Source organism: Cnephaeus nilssonii (assembly GCF_951640355.1).
Source record: "Cnephaeus nilssonii genome assembly, chromosome: 21".
Classification (NCBI taxonomy): domain Eukaryota; kingdom Metazoa; phylum Chordata; class Mammalia; order Chiroptera; family Vespertilionidae; genus Cnephaeus; species Cnephaeus nilssonii.
In genome coordinates, this window is record NC_137092.1 from 24,908,560 (window position 1) to 24,933,975 (window position 25,416).

Sequence of the window (25,416 nt, forward strand, 5' to 3'; positions counted from 1 at the left end):
TATATTCATCGTTAGTCTTAATGGGCATGCACATGAGGTGAGGGGTGGAAGATGTCCTAGTTGTGTAGTTGTTGGGACGCTTTTCAGACACGCACTTCTGATTTTCTGAATTGTGTGCTTGGCATCTTCACCTTCAAGTCAGACTGTCTCCTTGGACACTCTTTCAGTGTAACGATAGTATTGTAGCTGTCACTGGACTGGAAATCAGGAGACCTGGTCCTGTTTTCTGCTCATCTACCGATTAACTAGATCATTGTACTTTGTCCGCTGTCAAAGGAGTAGGACAGACAGATACAGAGTAGGGAAGTATGGAGAGAGAGAGAGACAGAGAGACTCAGTTGTATGAATATGAGGTGAGGGGTGGAAGATGTCCTAGTTCTAGTTGTGTAGTTGCTGTTACACTTTTCAGACACGCACTTCTGATTTTCTGAATTGGAATGTTTAATGGAATAAGAAGTAGCTCCTTACTTTCCCAGTTCTTCCTTATTCATGGTTGCAGGTAATCCTGGATAGCACAGACAGCTAAGCTTTGACTCTTCCACTCTGTTTTCTGTATTTGCTTCTGTATTTATTCAGAATAGATTCCAGATTTCTTGAAGTAACTTGAGTCTCCTTATCTTATTGTCCTTCCATTGCACCTATGTAGAAAATCACACCTGCACAACGATGTCCATACAAAGTCATGATCTCCTCCCTCTTCCGCAGTGTAGTCTCTGCCCAGCAAGCCTTCTTTTTCTCCAGTCATCTCTTTGCTAGTCTCTACACTGGCTCTTAGGAAGTCTCTACACTCTCTTCACATAGTCCCCACCAACATTCCCCCACCCCTTACCTGACACCCTTGGTTTTCACTGCACAGAAATAAAAAGTCATCAGTTAGAATTCTTTCAATGTCCATCCCTTAAAACCTACAAAGTCACTTGCATTTGCATCCAGATAGCAAGCAGGGATGCAGGGTTCCTCCTACATGGAGGCAATCCTTCCACCACCACTAGTCACATTCTTGTATCCCACCTTTATGAAATGAATAAAAGATTTGACAGTGAAACAGAATGTCAACAGGGTAAATGTAGAGGAGGCTTTCAGAAGTGGCTCCTGTTCCCCGTCATCCTCCATCAGTGACCAAGTTACTGTTGATATCTGCTTCTTACATCTCACTGGCATCCATTCATTTCTTTTCATCAGCTGTCCTACTCTTAGTTCAGCCACTGTCATCTCTCCGGGATTACTGCCACATCATCTTCACTCTTCTCCCCACCCTTAGTCCTGTTCCTTCCACAGTGGCCAGAGGGATCTTTCTAAAAATCAAACCAAACCATGCGTTTCCTGACAAATCTTCCAGTGACTTGCCATTGTCCTCAAATTGAAGTTGCTCTTTAGCATGACTTCTGGCCGGCATATTCTACCTCCTCGTTAGCTCATCTCCAGCTACTCTCTCCAGTTCCAGCCACACTGTCAACTCCGATTCCTCCAGTGATTACGTCTCCGTCCTCTGGGCTTTCACACATGCTCTTCCATCTGCCTGGACAACTGAACCCTGTTTGCTCAGCCAGTTCCTCTGCATTCCTCAGGTTTTAGATTTAGATGTCACCTCCTCTGGAAAACCTCGCAAATCTAGATTAGGTGACTTCCCTCCATGCTCCCAAAACATTGTGCACTTCCCTGTCATAGCCCTCCTCGCACGGAAGCGCAACGTTCTGTAGCGACTGCTGGACGGACTGCAACTCTATGAGCAGTCAGTCCACGTGGCTGTCTTGTGGTGTGGACCGTGTGCACCTCCTCCACAGATCGCCCCATCAGCCTTTCCTCTTCCAACGGTGGCTATAGGTTAGGAAGAGAAGAGCAGCTCTGAAAAGGAGGCTGGGTGAGGGAAGGCCAGCACCCGCACGCTAGGTTGCCTCCAGGTTTCATGCTAGCAAGATTGCTTTCTAGGTGTGTCAGCAGTGAGAATGAGCACATAGGCCCGTTTCTTTCGGGGTGTGGCTTTGTGGTACAGATGTTGCTATGGAACTCAAAAGCACCCTGATCTCTTTTGCCTTCTCTCCTTTGATCCAATCTTCTGCAGGTTGGGTTGCTAAAGAAAAATGAGATTGCGATATCATAAATGTAGACAGAGAGAGTAGAAAAGTAAGAGTCATCTGTAATCTAGAGATTAGCGAGTCAGCCTTTGAACATCCTGAGCCACCTACTCCTAAGTGGTTTTCCCATTCTGGAATGTCTTAGATAGTCTCTGGAATGTCCTAGATACTGCATTATAGCCTCACCCTCATGCAAAGGTGATGTCTTGACATTTTTTACATAGTAAAGAGAGGTTAAATTTGCGTTCCTTTAATAGGAGGGTTGTAAACTGTATTTCCATGACCTGTGTCGAGGCAAAATATTGGATTGCATTGTAGATAGAAGATCCAGGCTGTACCAGGTGGTCCCTGGAATAATCAGGCCCTTATGTGTGAACATATCCAGGGTCCTCGTTCAGGAATTTTCTTCTAAACCTTGTTGTCATAATACCTTATATTTGTATAGAGTTTTACAATGAGTCAAATATATACAAGATCTTAGTCTGACCTTGCAACAACCCTTTGAAGTGGGTGACTCAGGGATTATCATCCTCATTTTTTAGAGGGGAAAATGGCAGAGCAGAAATCACACAGCTAGTCGTTGAAGGAGGCAGGACCTGAACTCAGGTCTCACGGTGCCCAGTCCTATGTTCTTTCATGCCACACGTCCTTGTGACCAAGCTCATATGTGTGTGTGTGTTTTGTGTAGATGGGGGGTAGTTAATCAAACCTGTCTTTTAAGATCAGGACCAGTTGAGAAATACAATCAGATAGGGCTCATCACATCAATTTTATAATAGATAGACTGGAGTGAAGAACAGAGCCTGCACACATGGCTTCCGTGGCCTTTTTGCTCTTACTTCCTGCCTCCTCCCCTTACCACCTCCTTTTCCCAATTGAACTCACCGTGACACTGAGTCTCAGATCTGTACCAGGACTGCAGCAGGCCTCCTGCCTGGAGGCAGAGGTGCTGTCTTGCATTGAGGAGTGCAGGAGATGGACTCAGACAGCTAGAGAGAGAGCTGGAGATTCCAGGCCACACATGAGCATCGTTCCCCTGGGGATGAGTGGGTTCCAGGAAGTGAGAAAACGGCTGAAGTCTGCCCTCAGCACTTCTGAGCGTGTAGGGGAGGATTAGGATGGTTCTTCCTGTGCAGTTAATTCACTTGGGGAGAAAAGACTAGAAGCTCCTTGCGTACAAGGACCCCTAACACATGCTGTCCCCCAAAGTATACAGCCGAGGCCTGAGCTTGTCATTGTGCCCAACAAATACTTGTTGACCAAACTGTGATCTTCACTCTGGCATAGAAGCAGCAAAGAAAAGATAGTGTCAGACCCAATTTCTGAATGAATGAACAGTTGCACATGACCTCTTTTACCCACCCGAAGGCACGCTGGCTGGCGACCAAGATACCCTGCCGTCGGATTGGCAGCTGTAGGGAGCTGCCTGATTCAGGGATTCTTCTTCCGGAGGGATGACAGTCCACTAACTCCTCCCTTCCCTGACCAGGGCTCACCTCTCACCTGTTCTCTTTTGAACATGTTCAAACACAACTGCTTTAAGCCACCTTTCTCCTTTTCTCTTTCTGTTTATTCAGCCACTGGAGGAATTTTTTTCTGTCCTACCCTATGCCCTGCCTCCTATCTCAACCACCGTCCTCCCGGTATCAGATTTCTCTTTCTTAATCTGGTCGATAAGTAGCATCGCAGTGCCCAGGATACGCTTCCTGCATGAAGAGATAATACTATAGTTAATATGGAATGAGTTTTTAAACATTTTGAAAGTGCCCAGAATACCCACTTTCAAAAACATTTTTTTCTATCTCTCAGTTAAGCTTTTGCTGAAACCTCAGCATTAAGAATAAATGTACTCCCCCCCCCCATTTTATTTTTAATAGTGTGAGTACAGTACTAACATATGCTACGATTTTTATGGCAAACGAAATTTCAACGACTTATGTCATAAGTAGGCTTTCATGAGCTAACTTATGAACCAACTATCACTTGTCATTTGTGTGGGAAAACGTGCTCCGTTCCAGGTGCAGACCAGCCTGTCGGACACGGCCGATGTGTTGTATGTTCTGGAGCCTTCTTAGTCTGGTGTGCACAGGGTGGTTGGTACACTCTTTCTCTGTCAAGTTCCAAAGCAAACTGGGAACCGGGGGGCTTTTTTTTTTTTTTGGCTTCACACATGAGATATGAACTTCAATGTGTTTGTCCCGTAGGAAAATCTTTTGACATCACATACGTGCGCCTCAGGTTCCACACCAGCCGGCCCGAGAGCTTCGCCATTTACAAGCGCACGCGGGAGGACGGGCCCTGGGTTCCTTACCAGTACTACAGCGGCTCCTGTGAGAACACCTACTTCAAGATGAACCGCGGCTTCATCAGGACTGGCGAGGACGAGCAGCAGGCCTTGTGCACCGACGAGTTCAGTGACATTTCCCCGCTCACCGGGGGCAACGTGGCCTTCTCCACGCTGGAGGGGAGACCCAGTGCCTACAACTTTGACAATAGCCCTGTGCTGCAGGTAGGCATCCGGAGGGTGGCGTGGAGCCAGGTGGTTCTCCCACGTACGCACGGGATGCAGGAAGATGGTGGTGATGGGGCCTGTGGTCCCCCAGCAAGACAGACAGCTGGCTTTCCTTCTGCTCTCCTGTGGACTCTCCCTAAGCGAGGGAAAGCAGTTTTGTTCCTGTCCCCACCCCACCCCCCGGTTGATGTTTGTTCTTACGTTCTCATGCACTTGCAAGTGTGTCCTGGGATATATAAACTTTACAAATTTTTTTTAAAGTTGGGCCATTTTAACTCTAGTGTTTGTACTTGAAGTGGAAACATTTTGCTTCTGACCTTGTGAAGAGGGCATTTGAACTAATTGATCCGGTTTTCTTGCATCCTTTCTTACCTCTTCATTGATTGGACAAACTAGAAGATATTTTATTAGCAAGAGGGAACAGCTGAAGCAGGATAGTTAAGAATGCCGCCTTCCTTCATTACTGTGCCAGGGAATTCTGATTGGGCTTGTCTGGCACTGTTGCCAATCATGAAAACTCCTCATTGCCTATAGCACTGGTGTTTGTGCCAGGATATAAGTTTAGGTACCCCTGGTATCATGCTTAAGCACTGTCATAGAAACTTTTCCCTATCTAGCAATAGAAAGAATTGTTCTCATGAATGCTGTGTACATATTCCTTATACACCATCATACAGCACCTTTACATATTGCTTAGATTTCTGTGATTTTTTTTCTTATGTTCTGGCTGTTTGATCATGGTGAGACTGGCGAGCCTCATGCCACACACACTCAGCACATTAACACAGAATTGGAGGCACTTCTGTCCTGTGGCTGAAGCTGACATGTGAATGGGGGCAGGCTGTCGTAATTGACTGAGACAAGAAATACTGGATGAGGGTTTGCAAAAGCTGTGCTCGTTTCATGAAAAGCTATTGTGATTTCTCAGTAGCAGGGGCTTAATGCTTTTATGTCTTCTCATTTTTCTCTCTGGAATTTATGATGTTCAGGACTCTTCCTTTAATTTGGTTGTATGGTTTTGGACAGTGGCCATAGATGAGATTATATTTCTCTTCGAGTCCAGTTCTTCCTTTCCATGTATTTCTGTAAGCTGCTGGCTGGGAGATTATACATCTTGATTTTGGAAAACTCTGAGGGTGTAGTGAGCAATGGATATGTTTGCAGAGTCTTTCAGAAAAGCGTTTCTTGCATTGGCAGTAAGAGGTGCCCAGAGTCAATGGCAGGAAGACTAGCTGACTTTGATAGATGAAAAAGCAGGAGACTGCCTGCCTAGGGGAGGAGTGATCTACAAAGACTCTTCAAGCTGACCCAGCAGACATTTGCTAGCTTTGTTTCTTCCCACACAAATGATTGTGTTTGACTGTCCTGGAGAGGCAAATGGATAGCCAGTAGGAAAAGGCCGTGACATAATGTTGTGACTGGTTTTCTGGCACCTTCGCTAACTGGATGCCTTGTCAGCTGTCTTGAGGCCGTTTCGCCAGCTATAGGAATTCTGATGTTTGCTGCTCTTGTTCCACAGGAACTCACGAGACTTAATGTGGAAAAAATGCTGTAAGCCTCTGCGGTGGATTTGGTCAGTTGGCATCGTTATGCAGAGACATTAACTATGTGTCTCTAGATGTAAGCGCTCTGGCTCTGAGATCTGGTTGCCAAGGGGGTTTAAGCTTCAGCTGATTGGACAGTGAGGAGAGGCCAAGCACCCTTTCCTCATCACCCCCTGTGCCGCCTTCCAGAAGTTATCTCCCTGCCAGGAGGGAAGCCCTTCTTGGTGTCATTGTATATGAATATTACCAAGCATGCATTGATTTAGGGTGATGGTTAGCATTTATTACAGCACTTACCACAATGTGCCACAGTGTGACAAGCATTGTTCTAAGCCCTTCAGATAATATTAACTCAACCCTCAGGATTACTATGGTAGATGCTTCTTGGTTATCTCCATTTTACAGATGAGGAATCAGAGGCCCAGAAAGGATAAAATAACTTGCCCCAAACAGTTTTAAGTGGCTGAACTGGGACTCAAAACCCAGAAAGTCTTGCTCCAGGGTCTGTCTGCTCTTTTGAAGGTTCCCACTATGAGGGGGAAAAAAGAGGGGGGAGAACCTTAGATTCAGCCCTTGAGAAACTTTTATTCTGGAGAGCTGTGATAAAGGTGAAGGCTATATAAAATATAATAAGCATTAAACACAGATATGTTTAGCTATTTACATTACAGACGACGAAAGGATTCCTAACATTGTGGCCATGAGTGGGAGTTGTTATTGGAGTTCCAAGTTTGGATGCGGTGAAATCATCATCTCTTTCCTTTCTAATTATACTTGGAGGCTTGGTGGAGATTAGCTTTTCTGAGTTCTTTGTGTTCTGTCTGCCAGGTGTTTGGCGTGGTTGAAGCAGTGGTTCTTAATCAGGGGCGTGCCTCCCAGTCTCGCCCACAGCCCTGCACTCGCTCTTGCGTCTCGTTATGTCTCCATATATGATTGTAGTGCAGTCCCAGGAGAGGACTTGAAGTGGAGATGATGTCTTGGTTAAACAACCATGATTTATTATTTCTTGTTGATTCTGTATTGCCCTGGGCTCACTCGCCGGCAGGTGAGCTGGGAGCTGGGTTTCTCTCTCCCTGTGGTCTTACATCCTCAAGGAGGCCAGTCTGGGCTTTTTCATGTGATGGTGGAATTATTCCAGGAGGGCAAGTCCCATGACAAGTGCTTATCAAGCCTCTGCTCGTGTTACACTTGCAGATGTCCCCTCAGCTAAAGCAAATCACACGCCCAAGCCCAGAACCCATGTGGAAAGGGGCTCCGCAGGGCGGGGACACCAGCAATGACAATGGGTTGGCATCATTTGTATAACAGTCTGTCACAGATGTAAACACCTGACTCGCATTAGCTCAGTGAAAGGGCATTTATTACAAGGGCTTTGATTTCACAAACGCTAGGGGGAAACTGTACAACCTTCATTCTTACCCTTGGCCGTTATGGTACGCCTACCAAGTTGATCAGCTGTAGTTTCTTCCCATTTGTTCATTTGCTCAGCAAATACCCTGTGAGCACCTCCTATACGAGCGGAATGGCAGTGAATAAAACAAAAATTTCCTGCTTACAATTTGGTGATGATGGTGTCAGAAACAGACAATATAAATAAAATAGGGAAGGGAAATCGGGCTTTCAGGGGTGGTAGCAGTTTTAGGTAGGGTGGCTCAGGAAGGCCTCCCAGAGAAGTGAAATTGTGGAGAGGGTCAAGACAAAGACTGACTCTGATTGGTTGAGGCCAGTGTAATGATTTAGTGCTTCTACTTGGATGTCTCTCCCAGACCTATCGGAGTGGATTGGCTACGGAGGGAGCGATAGGTGGTGCCAAGTGGGCAGGAGGAGGTAACAACGACCAGCATGTCTTGTACAAGTGGGGAGTCACATGAGCTCTGTGCTAATATCTGATTGGATTTGGGGTGCGGACACAGGGTGGAGAGAAGGGACATGTGTTGAGTACCCAGTGTATGCCAGGCATTTAGAAGTATATTTCATTTAAGCCTCTCAATGGCCTGTGAAGAAACTAGTATTATTCCTGATTTGGGGGACTCTGAGTGATAAAGTAACAACTTAGAACAAAGAAAGGAAGAGTCAAGAAGGAGAAGAATATCCAAGAAATTAAAGGAACCATTGAGTATTACGATTGAGTTAATGCTAGAAGAGGACATACGTTAAATGATACAGTCACTGTTTAGAAAACTTGGTCCCATTTATATCCCTTATCTTCCGTCCCACTAGCTGTTTTTTCTGTTTTTGTTTTCTCACAGGAGTGGGTAACAGCCACCGACATCCGAGTGACTCTCAATCGCCTAAACACTTTCGGAGACGAGGTGTTTAATGACCCCAAAGTTCTCAAGTCCTACTATTACGCAATCTCTGATTTTTCCGTAGGTGGTAGGTAAGTAAACTATTAAACACTTTGAAAGGGATTCGAGCTTTGGTTTAGAAGTGAATGCAGCAACTATTTACAACTGTATTAATAATGTTTTAGTCCTTTTTATTGTAAAAACCAAGTAAGTAGGTTTTCTAAAACCTTGTCAAATCAGTCCCCTTCGTGAATTCTTATTGAGAATATAGTGCAAAGCTCTATAATAGAGAGGCACCATGAAGCTCCGGAGGAAGTGTAGGGCTGACATGCACCTACGGATAAGAACTGGACCTTCTAGGATCCTACCCAGGAATGGGGCAGACAGTGTATGAATATGTGAAAAAGTAAATACCAGCATAGCCCCATGTTTTAGATAAAAAGATGCCGTATGCCAGAGAATGCTGCAGAACTGTCAGGCTAGAGAAGCAGATGGGCTCAGAGCTGGGTCTTGGATGATTTGGATGAGTGGGAAGGATGTCTGGTTTGGTACAGAAGGATGGGCAGGTCATGAACTAAAGTTTAGAGTTGGCAGAGTATAAGCCTACTTGACTCAAGGAAAATCTCTTATGTGAATTGGTAGAGTTGTAAACCAGAGAGATCAATTGGTAGCCAGAGACTTTACAGAGCAGGCAAGAACCTTGGACTTACCTCCCCTGTTAAACTATAAGGTCTCGAGAGCAGAAACATTGTTTTTTTTTTGCATGCAGTGTTCCTGGGGAGGGGTTGACGCTCAGTGGAAGCTGATGGAAACTGTCACCAATGAGAAATCATGTCATTTTTTTTTTTTTTTCAGTAGGGCTGTGATACCACCACAGCGGATCAGGAAGATTAGTTGTGGGCATGTATGTATGAGTTATGAGCAGAGTATGCTCGAGAGAATTTCTATTCTTGTTACTACGCTGTATGAGCTAGGTGATAGCTAACAAACACCTGGCATTAGGGTGTGGTGACAATAGAATGGAAAAGAACATTTAGATGCATTTTATTGTGAAGGAAGAATTGTCAGGATTTAGTCATGATGATTGTAAGGTTTAGTGATCAGGAGCATCGTGGTACCATTAACAGAATTAATAAAGAAGATGAGTTAATTGGGAAGACGATGAGTTTGCGTGTAGACATGTAAAATTGTAGGTCACGGAGGATGTCTAAATTTGTGCAGCAGTCAAGGAGTTTGGGAGAAACATGAGAGCTGGAGACTCATCTGGTTATGCTGTAGATGTTCCAGAAATGTTTGGGTGTATTTTTAAGTGGTAGTTGAAGCTATGGAACCGATTGCTATCTTCAAGGAAGCAAGTGAGGGAAACTCAGCACACCAGAGGGCACGTTGGTGTTCATGGGGATTTCTACAAGCTCTTAGTTTATGGTTTTACCTGCATCTAAAGGGGACCCTGCAAGGATTCTTACCCCAGAGAGATCCATCTGATCATGAGGTATCTAATGTCTCTTGCTGCCCTCAGATCAGAATACTTGAAAATCATTATGGCAGATAATGGCTGACATAATTATTGACTTGCTGTGTGCCTACACCATCCTAGGCACAGGAATAAAGCAACTTCTTGATCCTCCCAGGAACCCTGTGCAATAGACATTATCATCTTCCCTATTCTACAGGTAAATCACAGGGCGGGGCTTGAGACCCAGCAGCCTGGCTGCAGAATCCATGCTCTTCTTACCCAGTACACTTGGCTGCCTCTTGGCACACACATTTGACTTCAGGAAGTGATGCTGCAGATGTCCTCTGATATTGTTTAGGGACTTTCTCCTCGCGTCTGGTTAATGCCCCATCCCCTGTTAAATAAAGTCACATTTTTCCCCCTCCGGTTTAATTTTTCTTCCTACCTGAAAACTCAAACAGCCCTTACCTAATCTTACTCAGCTCCTCAGTTTACAGTTTCGAATGGAGATCTCAAGCATATTCAGAGGTTGTTTTTGGTTCCCTGTGTCCATCCTTTTTCTGCATCCATTTCTGAGGCTTTCGAGCTGTCTCCTGTTTCTGAGTGTCTCTCCTCTCCCCAGGTGTAAATGTAATGGACACGCAAGCGAGTGTGTGAAGAACGAGCATAACAAGCTGGTGTGTGACTGCAAGCATAACACCTACGGAGTAGACTGTGAAAAGTGTCTTCCTTTCTTCAACGACCGGCCGTGGAGGAGGGCGACTGCCGAGAGTGCCAGCGAATGCTTGCGTGAGTGTCCCGTGCGTCGGGCTGTTCACTTATCTTGAGATCTTTCAGGGGTGGAGGAAGGAATGGGTGACTTGCATTTATGCCTCCTTGAAAGGCAAACAACGAAAGGCAGTGCTTCTTTCATACTTTGAAAGCGTAGGACGTGGACGTCAGAGGAACATCACAGATGAGGGCGATTGGCTGTAAACATAAACCATGCTGGTTGTGTGTTTCCTTCCTGAGCACACACACCAGGATGGGAGCAGCATCCTCAGTGCTGGGCACGGTGCTTAGATCCAGATTCCGGGCCAGTGTGGTCAGCTCTAACATATGATTTCTCCAGTTTTCTTCTTTGTTGTCCTTTAAAATAGTCTTCTTCCGACTAATGCTCCAGAGCTAAGGTCATTGATGAACATGTGTCAGTTACAATGAGTTCTAGACTAAGACTGCCATTCAAAAGTTTATTTATAAAAAATTAATTTTCCTTGATGTCACTAAAGAGCTCAGTGGGGAGAATTTTCTGACTCCCCTCATGCAGAGGCGGTGGCTTTGGGAGGAAGAGTAGACACTAGAATCCCTAGGAAAGGGTGAACTGGAGAAGATAACACGTTGTTTGTTCCTTCACAACGTCTTTGTTTACTCTGAACAGATAGGGAAAGGAATCTTAGGAGAAAGGAACCATGAAACCATATAATTATGACTCGCCAAGGACTTAAGAAAATTTTAAAGCAGCTATAATTTTCTCATGTTCTTATAAATATCCCTTATCATGGTCTCTTGGGAATAAATTGAATAAGAAAGCGGACCCTGTGAACTTGCAGGAATTGTTGGCAGAAGCCTTGAGAAAGAATTGATATCTTATGACTAATTTTATTAGCTGCCCAGAGCAGATTTCCTTATTCATCATTTCTTTCCCTCAACAAATCCCAGATTTGCAGATTAACTTTATAGCCTCCTCCAGCATTCCTAAACGATTGCTTGGGCTTCTTTAGTTATTTTACTGAACTGTAATATCCAGTGTTGGAAGCTACATGATAAAGGCCGGCAAGAGAAAGAATGAAATATTCCTAAGGTGTGCCACCGAAGTAAATGCACACCTGTGTTCAGAAAGTATTCTGTTTAATGACGTGGGCATATTTAGGGTCCGTCCAGGAACATTATGAGAACAAAGACACTGGATTGCCAGCTTATCTCGAGCAAATGAGCTGAATGCCGTAGGCAAAGGACTTTGATGAGGAGCGAAGTCACTTTGCTTTCTTCCTCTGTCCCTTTGGCCCTGTGACCCCTCAGAGAACGTTTCTGGAGGTTGTGACAATAGTTCAGTATTGTCCAGGGGCTCGAGCTACGGAAGAGGAAATGACAGCTGCCTTCCCTCTTACCAGCTGCTGAGGAGGGAGCCACAGCCTCTGCTTGAGCTGCGGGATAGACAGCGATTTTCAGCCAGGGTGCCGCAAGAATTGTCAAAACGTGCAGTACCTGACTGCTTCGTCAGGGCACTGACCTCTCTCCCTGAGGTTGTCAAATCACAAAATGGCACCAGCCAACACAGCAGTAGCCATCCAATGTGAATGAGTCAAAATTATACCTATATTTTTTTATCAGATTGGCAAAATATATATTTTTGGTGTTCCCTCAGCACGCAGTGTGACAGCTGTGGCTGCAGAATTTTAGTGATTAGTTTATGTGTGCCATGAGATGAAGAAGGTTGAAAACCCTTGGGTAAGGACAGTGGAGACCCGGGAATTGTTCTGGCTCATAGTCTCCAAGCACCAGACTGTTCCGGTGGGGCTGGCTGGGTTGATTGTGGGGTAATCTAGGGAGGCTGGAGGGAAAAGAAACAGCTACTGAAGAAGGGAAAGGGAGCTATAAAAGTTACTTAACACAACTCTTAATTTGGTGACAGTAATTCGAGTTTCTAAAAAAATGTTCAAGTATAATATCATAAAAGAACTGATTGTAAATGAAGGAAGAAAATACGCATAATTAAATATTTTAAAACAACTACTTCCTGAAATCGAATAAAACTTTATTTTCTAAATAAAACTTTATTATTTTTATTTAGTGTGCATGATACTGTCTGTAGAATCAAAGATACTTTGGGCAGAATCAATAATTCTGATAAAAATCAATAATTCTGATACAGTGTAATAAATGATTTCTATGACTGCAGATACTTGTTCTTAAACTATGGCTGTGCCCTGTAGGGGGTGGTATCATTAGTTACTTAACAGATGACGCAGTTGGCACCGAGGCTCCCCAGTGGATCCAGATTTCGCTTTAATTCTGCTTCCGTCTGCAGAAGCACTAATTATAACCCCTTTGTCTCAGGTTAGCCCAGTCTGGATATGCAGATAACCTGGCACCTTGAAAGTTCATATCTTAATCTATTTAAATCATCTAAGGCCTGAAACGTTAAGGTGCCTTGAAGCCTGCTTTTACGTTGGCATGTTCTTGGAGTTGGGATTAGGATGAAGGATAAAGACTCAGAAAAATTGTAATTTGACTTGGCTTTTATTTGTATACTAGAGACCCAGTGCACGAATTCGTTCACAGATGGATCCCTCAGCCTGGCCGGTGGTTGGGGGCTATCGGGGCCGTCTGGCCCAGTCCCAGTCAGGGCCAATCAGGGCCAGCCAGCCAGGGGGCGGGACCACAGGAGGTTGGCTGGCTGTGGGAACACACTGACCACCAGGGGGCAGCTTCTGCATTGAGTGTCTGCCCCCTGGTGGTCAGTGCACATCATAGTGACCAGTCGACCAGTCGTTCCGTTGTTCAGTTGCTTAGGCTTTTATATATATATAGATGAACAATGACCTGGAGATTTCTTTCTAAGAAAAGGAATTCCTTGTCTTTTATGATGGTGCTGTTTTTGATCAGGATGAACATTTTCTATATAAACTCTTTATTGACAAACTTTTTCTTTTTCTTAATGAGCAATGCATCTGTCGGTCATTCTTATTCTAACACCACCTGTCACAGAGATGTGGGAAATTGTGGTTTGTTTGTTTAGTCTTGTAAAAACGCCATTCATAAGGAACATGGATCTCACTTAACTTGTGTGTTTGGCCGACAGCCTGTGACTGCAATGGCCGATCACAAGAGTGTTACTTTGACCCTGAACTATACCGTTCCACCAGCCATGGTGGCCACTGCACCAACTGCCAGGATAACACCGACGGCGCCCACTGCGAGAGGTGCCGGGAGAATTTCTTCCGCCTTGGGAACACGGAGCCCTGCTCTCCGTGCCACTGTAGTCCTGTGGGTAAGTGCCAGGCAGTGTCTGCTTCAGCCTGATGGGTTTCAAGACAAAAAAACAAAAAAAGTAAGCATTTCCTGAAGCTGTTTCCTAGGCATGTGCACAGGTTTGGTACGAAAATGGGGACATTACTGTAACATGGAAATTATAACATGTCAATGATTCAGGATCTGCCTGTCCCCCCACCTCCACTCTCTTTAAACCACGTTGGACTTTCCGATGATTTTCGGGTGTGTATAAAACGGGGCGTGGCCTGAGCAATGATTTTTTAAAATAATTAGCAACAAGATCCTAGGGAGCATTTGAACTCTACGGTGAAAGGTTAGCTGCTTCGTGAGTTCTTCCTTGTTAATGATTTTGTTTAGTCTGAAATCCTTCGAGAGCTTGAGCTGTTTCATGTTAGTATATGTCCACAGAGGTGGTGTGCTCTTAGTCCATTCTGTCCTTGCAAGAGTTTGACCTTTGTGTTTGTTGTGCGTGCCGGTGTACACTTAACTTCTAGGCATGACCCTGAGGGAGCCAGTGCTTTCTCACAGAGGAGGGCCGGGCCTCGTGTCCAGTTTACCGCTGGGTAGAGTGACATGTTAGTGTTTTCAACATTGATATCCATGGTGTTTGTCCAGAAAGGTAAAATGTAATGGCTTACAGGGGTCTGATTTTGAGAGAATTCCACCTTTTTCCTCCGTAACCATCTAGAGATTGCATTTTGGTTTTCGGGCATTGTTCTTAGTTACCAATTTTCTTTTTTTGACATGTAATATTGCAGACACGCCGGGTGGTTGACATGCTTTTTACATTTTAGGTTCCCTCAGCACGCAGTGTGACAGCTATGGCCGATGTAGCTGCAAGCCGGGAGTGATGGGCGACAAGTGTGACCGTTGCCAGCCTGGGTTCCATTCTCTCACGGAGGCAGGGTGCAGGTGAGACCTTTCAACACCAAAACAAGGGGGCACAACCTAAATGGAGCTGATTCCTAATGATAGACCTGTGGCTTATCTGCAGCCGCATAAACATTTCCCCCCAAAATAATTGTCCGCGAGATTCAAGACTTCTGGCTGTAATGATGACCCAGGATTGGTGTGCACAGAGATTAAGCAGAGTTTTACATATTAAATGTAATGGGTATCCTTGATTGAAACCAGATCCAAGTATAAAAGTGACATCAGTTAGGTATTATTATTATTATTATTATTAACATGTAAACCAACAGGTTGACTTTAAGAGTGGACTTTATTTGCTCCTGTTTCTTCTCTCATTGTTTTATTCATTTTCCACCCAACAGGCCGTGCGCGTGTAACCCCTCAGGCAGCACGGATGAATGTAATGTCGAGACAGGGCGGTGTGTTTGCAAAGACAATGTTGAAGGCTTCAACTGTGAGAGGTAGCTCATTCCTTCTCCAGCTGGATTGTGTTTTCTCCGTTATCATATTTCAAGCACACAAAAAATGCCTGATTGTTTCTTAATCTTTTTCAGATGCAAACCTGGATTTTTTAATCTGGAATCATCTAATCCCCGAGGCTGCACACCCTGCTTCTGCTTCGGGCATTCTTCCGTCTGCACGAACGCCGTTGGCTACAGTGTTTACTCTATAACCTCGACCTTTCAGATTGGTAACTTAGACCTTCCCTTCCTTCCCTAAAATGTATAACTAGATGTACAGTATTTTTTAAAAATCAGTAACTCTTGGAGGATTTTTTTGATGGTTAGCCAACACTTCATGTTACTTGTTTTTTTTGTTTGGGGATTTTTTGTTTGTTTTTATCATCATATATAGTTTCTCTTTGAAGTTAATAATTAAAAAAAATTTTTATTTTTCAATTACAGTTGACATGCAATATAATATTAGTTTTAGGTGTACAGCATAGTGGTTAGAAATTCATATAATCTACGAAGTGATCACTTCGATTAATCTAGTACCAGTCTGACATCATACATAGTCATTACAATATTTTTTACTGTATGCCCTATGCCGTACTTTATGAAAACATACATATGGGTTTAGAATTCACCATAATTAAATGTTACATAAAATAAAGCAAAAATGTAACTTGAGGGGTGTAGCATATCTAGGTACTGTTGTAGGATTCATTTATTCATTGCTGTCTTTCCCTATCCATTTTTTTTAAAGAGTTTTAAAAAATGTATTTTTATTGATTTCAGAGAGGAAGGGAGAGGGGGAGAGAGAGAGAAACATCAATGATGAGAGAGAATCATTGATCGGCTGCCTCCTGCATGCCCCCTGCTGGTGATTGAGCCCACAACCTAGGCATGTGCCCTTGACCAGAATCGAACCAGGGACCCTTCAGTCCACAGGCCGTCGCTCCATCCACTGAGCCAAACCGGCTAGGGCTCTCCCTATACTTTTTATATGTGTTTGTGGTCCATAAAGGAGGTGAATTCAGGGTGTTTACAATGCCACAGCACTTGTGTTTTTGTCCTCTGCTTGCAGATGAGGATGGGTGGCGTGCAGAGCAGAGGGACGGCTCTGAATCATCCCTGGAGTGGTCCTCTGAGAGGCAAGACATCGCCGTCATCTCAGACAGCTACTTTCCTAGGTACTTCATTGCTCCTGGTAAGTGAGGCCGGAAAGCAGTCTGGCTGGGGTGTGCTCCTCTGTAGTCTCCTTCTCACATCCTTGCCCCATGTGTCTGCGTTCCAGCCAAGTTCTTGGGCAAGCAGGTGATGAGCTATGGTCAGAACCTCTCCTTCTCCTTTCGAGTGGACCGGCGAGACACTCGCCTCTCTGCAGAAGACGTGGTGCTCGAGGGAGCTGGCCTGAGAGTGTCCGTGCCCTTGATCGCGCAGGGCAATTCCTATCCAAGTGAGACCACTGTGAAATACGTCTTCAGGTAAGGTCCTCTTCATTGTAAAGTGTGACTTGACCGGAAGTCGTTTCTTTATCTGAGCTTCTCAGGCTTCCAGATGAATGTTGAAGATAAACTTTGGGGTCTAAGGGGCCTTTGTAAAAGGGAGCCTTCCCTGTGTCACACCTGCACTGTCAAACCAGCAGACCGATTTCTGACTTGGTCACATTGGCAGAGCATTACATTGTTGGCGGCCTAAATGCATAAGAAAATGCTTTCTCGGCCCCCAGAATTGTCCTTACAGAAGCTAATGGGGCCCCTTCTTTCTCTCCAGGCTCCATGAAGCAACAGATTACCCTTGGAGGCCTACTCTTACCCCTTTCGAATTTCAAAAGCTCCTTAACAACTTGACCTCTATCAAGATCCGTGGGACATACAGTGAGAGAAGTAAGTTATGATATAATGTAGAAGAGCTGTTTAACACGATTAGGTAGAAGGATCCATAATATGCAAAAGGGTATCTCTAAAGTCCTAATACTATAAAACTTACCCTAAAGAAGTGGTATAAACTATATACATGAATTATGTATAAAAAAGTATTTTTAATCACTTTTAAGAACCTGGAGAAAATTTACTAAAATTAGTAAATACTATTGTCTTATAATAGATAAGCCTATTCCAATTACATTACATATAAATAGATTCTTCCAAAATTTCTAAATATAATTTTGCTGGCTCACATGACTTAATAACCTCAATTTCTTTTTATTTATTGTTCTGTGATTCTCAAGTCTTTTATCTGTTGACTAAATTATAAAACATTATAAATTACTGAACATACATTTGTTATAATTTGAGATAAACAAAGTTGTTTTAAGTATGCCTTTCAAATTTTTTTCCTATAAAAAATTTTTTGCAGTGTTTTTGAAAATTCATCTTTATTGTTGAAAGTATTACAGATGTCCCTTTTAATGAAGACCTCTCTCTGTAGAAAGGTAGAACTGGCAAAGGGGAGTCAGTGGTGAGGTGGCACTGAGAGTGGCATCAGCAGCTTGGGTGTGTGGATTTTTTATTATTGAGGCATAACTGACATAGGCCATTGTATTAGTTTCAGGTCCATGAAATAGTGATTTGATACTTGTTCATATTGTGAAATGATTGCCACAATAAGTACAGTTTATGTCCATCACCAGACATAGTTACAGAATTTTTTTCCTCTCGTGATGGCAACTTTTAACATTTACTCTCTTAGCAACTTTCAAATATACAATGCAGTATTATTAGCAACTAGAGGCCTGGCGCATGAAATTCATGCATGGGTACTCTCTCTAGGCCTGGCCTGTGATCAGGGCTATCTTCCCCGGCTGCCTGCAGCCGGCCCCGCCCCCTGCCACCATCCACCCCCAGTTCCCTGTTTGCCATCTGGTGATCGGAGCCTGCCGGCCAGGGTGAGGAACCAAGAGGTCAGCCATTCCTGCTCGCTCACTGGCCCCGCTCCTACCGCGGGTTGCCCTTTGTGTGTGGGGCGACCGGTGAGGCGGGAGCCATGGCCTGGTGCCGCCCGCATCCCCGCCACCCACCCCTGGTTCCCCGTTCGCTATTGGGCGATGGGAGCCTGCCGGCCAGGGAAAGGGACTGAGAGATAGACAGTGTGCCTCATAGTGACTGGTTGAGCGGTCGTTCTGGTCCTTCTGCCATTAGGGTCAATTTGCATATTACCCTTTTAGTATATAGGATAGCTACCACACTGTATTACATCCCCATGATTTATTTATTTTATAACTGGAACTTCGTAAACCACCAGTCTCTGTTCTCTGTAGCTATGAGGTAAGTGTTTTGGGTATTTTGTTTTGTTTTGTTTCTCTTCGTTTTCTTTTTAAAGATTTCGAGTGTGAGATCATGCAGTTGTTTGCTGTCTGACTTACTTCACTTAGCACAATGCCCTCAACTCCTTGGATGTGACTTTCAAGATGCCTGCATGAATATCCAGATGAAAATGTCTTATAAGTGGTAGTTAGAAACATGGATCTGGGGCTTAGGAAAAAGTTTGGATTGGAGATCTAGAATTGAAAGGTTGTCAATGCATGGGCAGTAATTTTTAAACTTGGAAACTTGAAAAAAAGAAAAAACATGCAATTCTGGAAACAGTTATTTAAGGACCATGCCCTGAGCCTCAAGAGAGAAAAAAACATTTGAAGAGGAGAAACCATTAACAAGCTTAAGAAGTTAACACCATTGGATTTTGGATTGGGTGACTAAGGAATCATTGATGAGGTGGAATGTTTTGTGTGTATGTGTTTTTTTTAAGTAGTGTTGAAACTAAAATTAGAGTGCAGTGTCCCAATAGTAATTTGAAGGTCAAGAAGAAAAGTAAAGGTTATTCTTTTAAGAAGTGTGGCTATAAGGGAAGGAAAAGAGATGGATTATAATTTGGGAGTAGGGACAAGATGGGAGAGGAGTACTTTTAGGATGGGAGCCTTAAGCATGTTTACAGTTGGAAGCACATTAGCCATTGGAAAAGTATCTCATGATCTAATTGTTGAAAAACCCCATAAACATATTTAAAGTTAACTCCTAAGTTCAAGGCAGTAACAGAAGAGATATCCTTCAGCCTCAGGTTGTCAATTTCCAAGAATGTTATAAGCAGCCGATAATATTTCATAACATGGGGAAATATACTTGAAAGATAGACTGCCAGAGACAGGAGTGGGATGGAAATGAAAGGGAAACCTGATGACATCATCAGGGCCTGCGTCTTCCATGGGATGCTCCAGCTGAGACCATCACTGGCACGGTGGGGTTGGACGAATCATGGGTCTAAGCCAGTGGTCGGCAAACCGCGGCTCGCCAGCCACATGCGGCTCTTTGGCCCCTTGAGTGTTCTAACGCCACTTCTTCAAAATAGACTCGCCCAGGCCGAAAACCGACTTCTGCGCATGGGCCACGAAGTTTCAATTGCACTGTACGTGCACGCCCGCACGTGGTATTTTGTGGAAGAGTCACACTCAAGGGGCCAAAGAGCCGCATGTGGCTCGCGAGCCGCGGTTTGCCGACCACTGGTCTAAGCCATTGTAAGGCTTCCTCTTTTTTTTTTTTCTTCTGGAAAGGGGAAAGCATTGTGATATATGGCATAATGGCTTTGGAATAATTGCATACATGTTGAGGTAGCCCTGAGTATTAGAACTTGTGTGCTTATTTTTGCTGTTTTGTGCAGGGTATGAAAAAATATAATTGAGTGGTACTTGTTGACAGGTGCTTTCCCTGCTTCCTTGTCTTTCTACAATCAGTACCTGCTTTTGTCACAAGAGAACAAGAACAGTTTATTGACTGCAGACCTAAACTCTTCTTGTCCTCCATAGTCTTGCTCTCCTCTCTTCTTGCTCTGGATTATGGTCCAGTGCTTTTCATTTTTTATATTGGTGATTGGGAGAACTGTAAAAGCCACCAATCTCGGTGTGTGTTTAAAAATATGTTTGCTGTATTCCAGACACAGCACCAGCTACCGCATGATTATTCTGAACGCTATTTTCTACTTATCTTCTCCAGTAAATGAATTAAACTGATGGCTGCTTGTCTCTGGAAGTTTGGATTTGGTTACCTTTTAATGTTATTGACTTCTCATGAGCTTTTGCAAAACGGAAACCAGTTCAGCGATTCTCTTTCCCACACCCCACACAGGTGCTGGATATTTGGATGATGTCACCCTGGCTAGTGCTCGTCCTGGGCCAGGGGTCCCTGCAACTTGGGTGGAGACCTGCACCTGTCCTGTGGGATACGGAGGGCAGTTCTGTGAGATGTGCATCTCGGGCTACAGAAGAGAAACCCCGAGTCTCGGGCCATATAGCCCCTGTGTGCTTTGTACCTGCAATGGACACAGTGAGACCTGTGACCCTGAGACAGGTGAGCAGATGCTCTTTGGGGGCTGCTCGACCTAAGTTCTCCTCAGCAGATGGGTAGGAAATCCTCATTGTCTCCTTTGTCTCTTTCTCACACCCGCTCTCCAAATAGGTGTCTGTAACTGCAGAGACAACACAGCCGGCCCCAACTGTGAGAAGTGCAGTGACGGGTACTATGGCGATCCAACCGCGGGCACTTCCTCTGATTGCCAGCCCTGCCCGTGTCCTGGGGGCTCCAGTTGTGCTGTTGTCCCTACAACACAGGAGGTGGTGTGCACCAACTGTCCTACGGGTACCACCGGTGAGTCTGCTCTTTCCCCCTGCTCACAGTGTCCATCCTTTAGAAACACTGTGAGGAGAAGGGCTTTGAAAATGTCTGGATTATTTTTGTCTGGCTTAATGATTACAATTTTCCTCGTAGACAACATTTTGTAGGAAACAGGTTGATTATAGACTTATAAAATGCATATTCGATACTTACAATAGCGAACATATTCATGGCCAGGAACTTTCCTGCCTCGTTAATCCTCAGAACCCTGTGAGGTAGGTTCTGCTATCATCCCATGTTCCAGCTAAGGAAACTGAGGCACAGAGACTCTAGGTTACATGACCAAGCCTGCAGGCTCGTCATTAGAGGAGCTAGAATTTCAACCCAGGTGTTCTGGCTCCAAAGATGATGATCACTATAGTATACTCCCCCACATAAGATGAAAACCAAAACAGCTTGGTTTTTAGTTTGTGGGGCCATTATCCTGGGCTTCTTGATATAAAGTGGTAATTAAAACAGTCGTTTTATATCCTTTCTCCAAATTGTTCTTTCAGAGTATCAGAGCCCATCACATTTATTGGGAAAATATGTCCATTTTTTTTATAGCTTTGGATAGGCCAGTGTTCCCATTCTCTGAGTTTCTTTCTTTCTGGTGAAAACATAAAACTAGGTCTTTCCTAGCTACTCAAAGAGCTGCCCACCCAGGCTGGCTGCCCGAGGAGACCGAGGCTCACTGGTGACCGTTTCTCTTCTCACATTGACTTCAGCCTCCACGTAATGGAGAAGTTCTGGCCAGGCCTCTGATACAGCCTTGGACTCCATTACAAGCCTTTTGTTCCAAAGACATTGCCACAGAGCATAAAAATAAATGAGAGACCAGAACACTGAGCTAATCATCTGTATCTCTTGTGTTTCATCAAAACATTCTTTAATCATTGGGAAACATCCAAACACCCCATCTCCCTCCCTGCTCCACTGACCCCTCCCCAAGCATCAGGGCATTGCAACACAGAGATGCGATCATTTGCGTAAGATGGTTGGGAAAATAAGGAGTGGAAATTTGTGTAGAACTTTATATTTTTTACTCTTTCCTGTTTTTAAAAAAAATCAGTGGCCCAAAAGTGTCTCACGCAGACAGACTTCCCAGCCTCATTCCCCATCACCCACTCCCACGCTCTGCTCCAGTCCTCCTGGGCTTCTCGTCGTCCCTCAGATGTGCCAGACTCTTTCGCCTGCCGTCTGCTGTTCTCCTTTAGAGTGCTCACCCCACTCTCTCCTGCCCAACCGTGTAAATAGTACAGCTAGGATTTGAACCTGCATCCTAGACTCTAAGACAAAGAGTAGACGAGCTGTAGCTGCCAGAGGGTATTTTGGAATGAGAGCTTTCCATGGGCTACCATGTAGTTCTGTTTTAGGTTTTCCACCAGATTTTTTAAATTAAGTTTTATTCAAAACAGGTTTCAAAACATTTTAAATGTGGATCCTATCTAGAATAGCTAAATTATCTAATGAAAAAGCAGAACTGAAATGCCGTCTTCAAGCTAATCTGGACAAGGATTTCAGGTGGGGGTCTGGCAACTATTTGTATCAGCGACCAGAAGGCCCCCAGCTTCCTCTCCTCTCTCAGCATCCTGTTTCTTCCCCTTCTGCCCGAGCCCAGCCACGTATTCTGTTCTGTTCGCCTCGTCGGTGGTCTCCGTTAACCACCTGCAGTGGTCAGTCCTCCTCTGGCCCGGTCTCAGCCACCCTGGGCACTGTAGACTGCTCACTTTGCTCCAAACATTTTCTCCTCTTGCCTTTTTTGACACTTCCATCTCCTTGGTTTCCTCCTACCTCTCTTCTTTTGGGTCTCCTTTGATCACTTCTGATTCTCAACCTCGGGCTTTCATGTCAACTTGATAGTCTCCCCTTAGGTGAGTAGGACCCCATCTTTAGGATTCAAAACCTCTCTGTTACAGCTGCAAAATCTGCATCTTCAGCCCTGATGCCCTGAGCACTGGCTACCTGTGTACCATCTCCACTTGGGTGGTGGCTGGAAGCCCTCCATATGCTCCTCCTCCTCCATTCTTCATCTGTTTCTACCCTCACGAGACCTACATGCACCACATCGAATGGTAGCCTCCCTGGTAAATGCAGAGTATTTGTTCGGAGGCTCCTTCTCTGTGGGATCCTCATGGTTTGGTGACCTTAATCAAAGTTCTCAGCTACTGGCAGGTGGCCTTCTCCAAACAGCTCTTTCTAGGAAAGTTAGAAACTATTAGGTTCTGGTAGCTACTCCATCCATCCACCCCTGAAGTCCAGGTTGTGGAGCCCATCAACCCCATGGTTACTGTCCCAGGTGCTACACTCTCCTCTGGTTTCCCTATACCAGTGATGGGCAACCTTTTGAGCTTGGTGTTTCAAACTTCGCCAAAAAACGGAGCATAACTCGGGTAGTGTGTCCCTTTGAGGAAAAAACATTATTTCCCGATATTTATAGTTTAAATAACATAAATGTTTCATCCTTGGCATGCGGCCGCCTCAGCGGCCGCGTGTCATCAGAAATGGCACTGACACGCGTGTCAGAGGTTCTCCATCACTGCCCTATACTCTGCCCATATCTAGGTAGATAGTATCTTTACTAAATTCTCTTCAGGTCTTGCTGATTTGAATCTGCTGACTCTTTTCTTCTGTGGTCTTGGTTCAGATGGCTAAAGGAATCTCATATTTAAGCAAATCCAGCTAAATCTTTGATTTCTTCTTTTTCCTGTCTCAACCCTGTTCCCTCTCCAATCTTGGTCATCTCAGTAAAAATACTACCTTGCACCTCGTTGCTCAAGCTAAAATCCTAGGCATATCCTTCATTCCCAGACATAGTCAGCCAGCAAGCATTACTGGTTCTATGTAAATCTGACCACGTTTCACTTCTTCCGCTGAACCCAACCTCATCCACATCACTGTCATCTCTTCTTGCTTCACAGAGTCATGAGTTTAGTGTGGTAGGAAGAGCCCTGAATTCTAGCTCTGTCTCTCTCACTACCTGTTTGGTTGTGGGCAAGTAGTTTAACCTCTCTCCCCGGTCCCTTAGCTATGATAGACGTGGGTGGCAAATGATCTTCAGATTCCCTTGTAAAATGCTCAGATTCTGTGTTGGTTGATGCTGCTCAAACAAGGATTAGCCTTTTGTTTTTTTAAGAGAATGATCCTACTCACCCTGTTGTATAGTACAGTGGTCAGCAAACTCGTTAGTCAACAGAGCCAAATATCAACAGTACAACGATTGAAATTTCTTTTGATAGCCAAATTTTTTAAACTTAAACTATATAGGTAGGTACATTGTTATTAACTTAATTAGGGTACGTGGTATTTTGTGGAAGAGCCACACTCAAGGGGCCAAAGAGCCGCATGTGGCTCGCGAGCCGCAGTTTGCCGGCCACTGTCCTATACATAGGTATAGGAGATTTATGGTATCAAGAGTCACCTTTCATCTCTCTTAATATCATCAACAAAGCAAACATGTGAATGTGCCATCCCTTGGGAATGGAGAGGTTAAACTCTGAGCCCGACTCACAAAGCACGTTCAGTGTGTGATTTCAGGTAATCCTCAGGACAGTTGAGCTGAAGTAGGCAAACCAGGTGCTACTTTCTAATGAGGAACTGGAGAGGTGCCCAAGGTCACAGTGCCAGGACCGTAGCCCAGGTCCTCTGCTCTCCTAGGCTGGTGCCACGTCCACTGCACCATGTTGCCTCCCAATCAGTGGTTACACTAGGCTATTTGTCACCAGGGTAATTTGTAAGCAGACTCTTCATAACCAGTAGCACCGGAAATACCTAAGGCCTTTCTTTCGTAACATCCGATTGTGTCGTGCACAGGTAAGAGATGTGAGCTCTGCGATGATGGCTACTTTGGAGACCCTCAGGGGACACACGGCCCCGTGAGGCTTTGCCGGCTGTGCCAGTGCAACGCCAACATCGATCCCAACGCAGTTGGAAATTGCAATCGCCTGACAGGAGAATGCCTGAAGTGCATCTACAACACAGCCGGCTTCTACTGTGACCGGTGCAAAGATGGCTTCTTTGGAAACCCGCTGGCTCCCAATCCGGCAGACAAATGCAAAGGTGATCAGCCACTGGCCAGATGCCGTCCCAATTGTGCTCATTCTGAGAACTCGCTGTGTGGTCGGTCTCTTTAAATATTTACAGTTGTTTGGTCTGAAGCAGCACTTCTCTATAGAAATAGCTACGCGTCACTTATGTAACTTACATTTTTCTGTAGGGACATCCAAATAAAGAGAAACAGGTGAAATTAATTTTAATAATATTTTTATGTAACCTAATATAGCTGACATATGTTATCATTTCAACAAGTAACCAGTAAAAGCACATTATTGAGATGTATGTTTTCCCCTACACCAAGTCTTCAGAATTCATATTTCACATTTCCAGCATCTCAGTTCAGAGCAGCTACATTTCAGGTGCTCAACAGCCACAGGTGGCCGGTGGCCACTGCACTGGACAACACACATCTAAAGAGTCTGTTTGTAAAGTTTGCATTTTTGTGTTTCTCTT

At 44.6% G+C, this 25,416-nt stretch overlaps 1 protein-coding gene across 1 annotated transcript in view; it reads left to right on the top strand.

The window, feature by feature from the left end:
- Nucleotides 1-25,416, top strand: part of LAMC1 (laminin subunit gamma 1) — a 106,224-nt gene that overhangs the window by 60,082 nt on the left and 20,726 nt on the right. Inside the window, exons 2-14 of the mRNA XM_079760546.1 lie at nucleotides 4,280-4,584; nucleotides 8,381-8,511; nucleotides 10,498-10,664; nucleotides 13,717-13,905; nucleotides 14,702-14,819; nucleotides 15,182-15,280; nucleotides 15,374-15,510; nucleotides 16,350-16,472; nucleotides 16,560-16,749; nucleotides 17,039-17,151; nucleotides 20,383-20,604; nucleotides 20,713-20,901; nucleotides 24,721-24,966. Of these exons, the coding sequence (XP_079616672.1) occupies nucleotides 4,280-4,584; nucleotides 8,381-8,511; nucleotides 10,498-10,664; nucleotides 13,717-13,905; nucleotides 14,702-14,819; nucleotides 15,182-15,280; nucleotides 15,374-15,510; nucleotides 16,350-16,472; nucleotides 16,560-16,749; nucleotides 17,039-17,151; nucleotides 20,383-20,604; nucleotides 20,713-20,901; nucleotides 24,721-24,966 (2,229 nt within the window). The remainder of the gene's footprint in view (nucleotides 1-4,279; nucleotides 4,585-8,380; nucleotides 8,512-10,497; nucleotides 10,665-13,716; nucleotides 13,906-14,701; nucleotides 14,820-15,181; nucleotides 15,281-15,373; nucleotides 15,511-16,349; nucleotides 16,473-16,559; nucleotides 16,750-17,038; nucleotides 17,152-20,382; nucleotides 20,605-20,712; nucleotides 20,902-24,720; nucleotides 24,967-25,416) is intronic.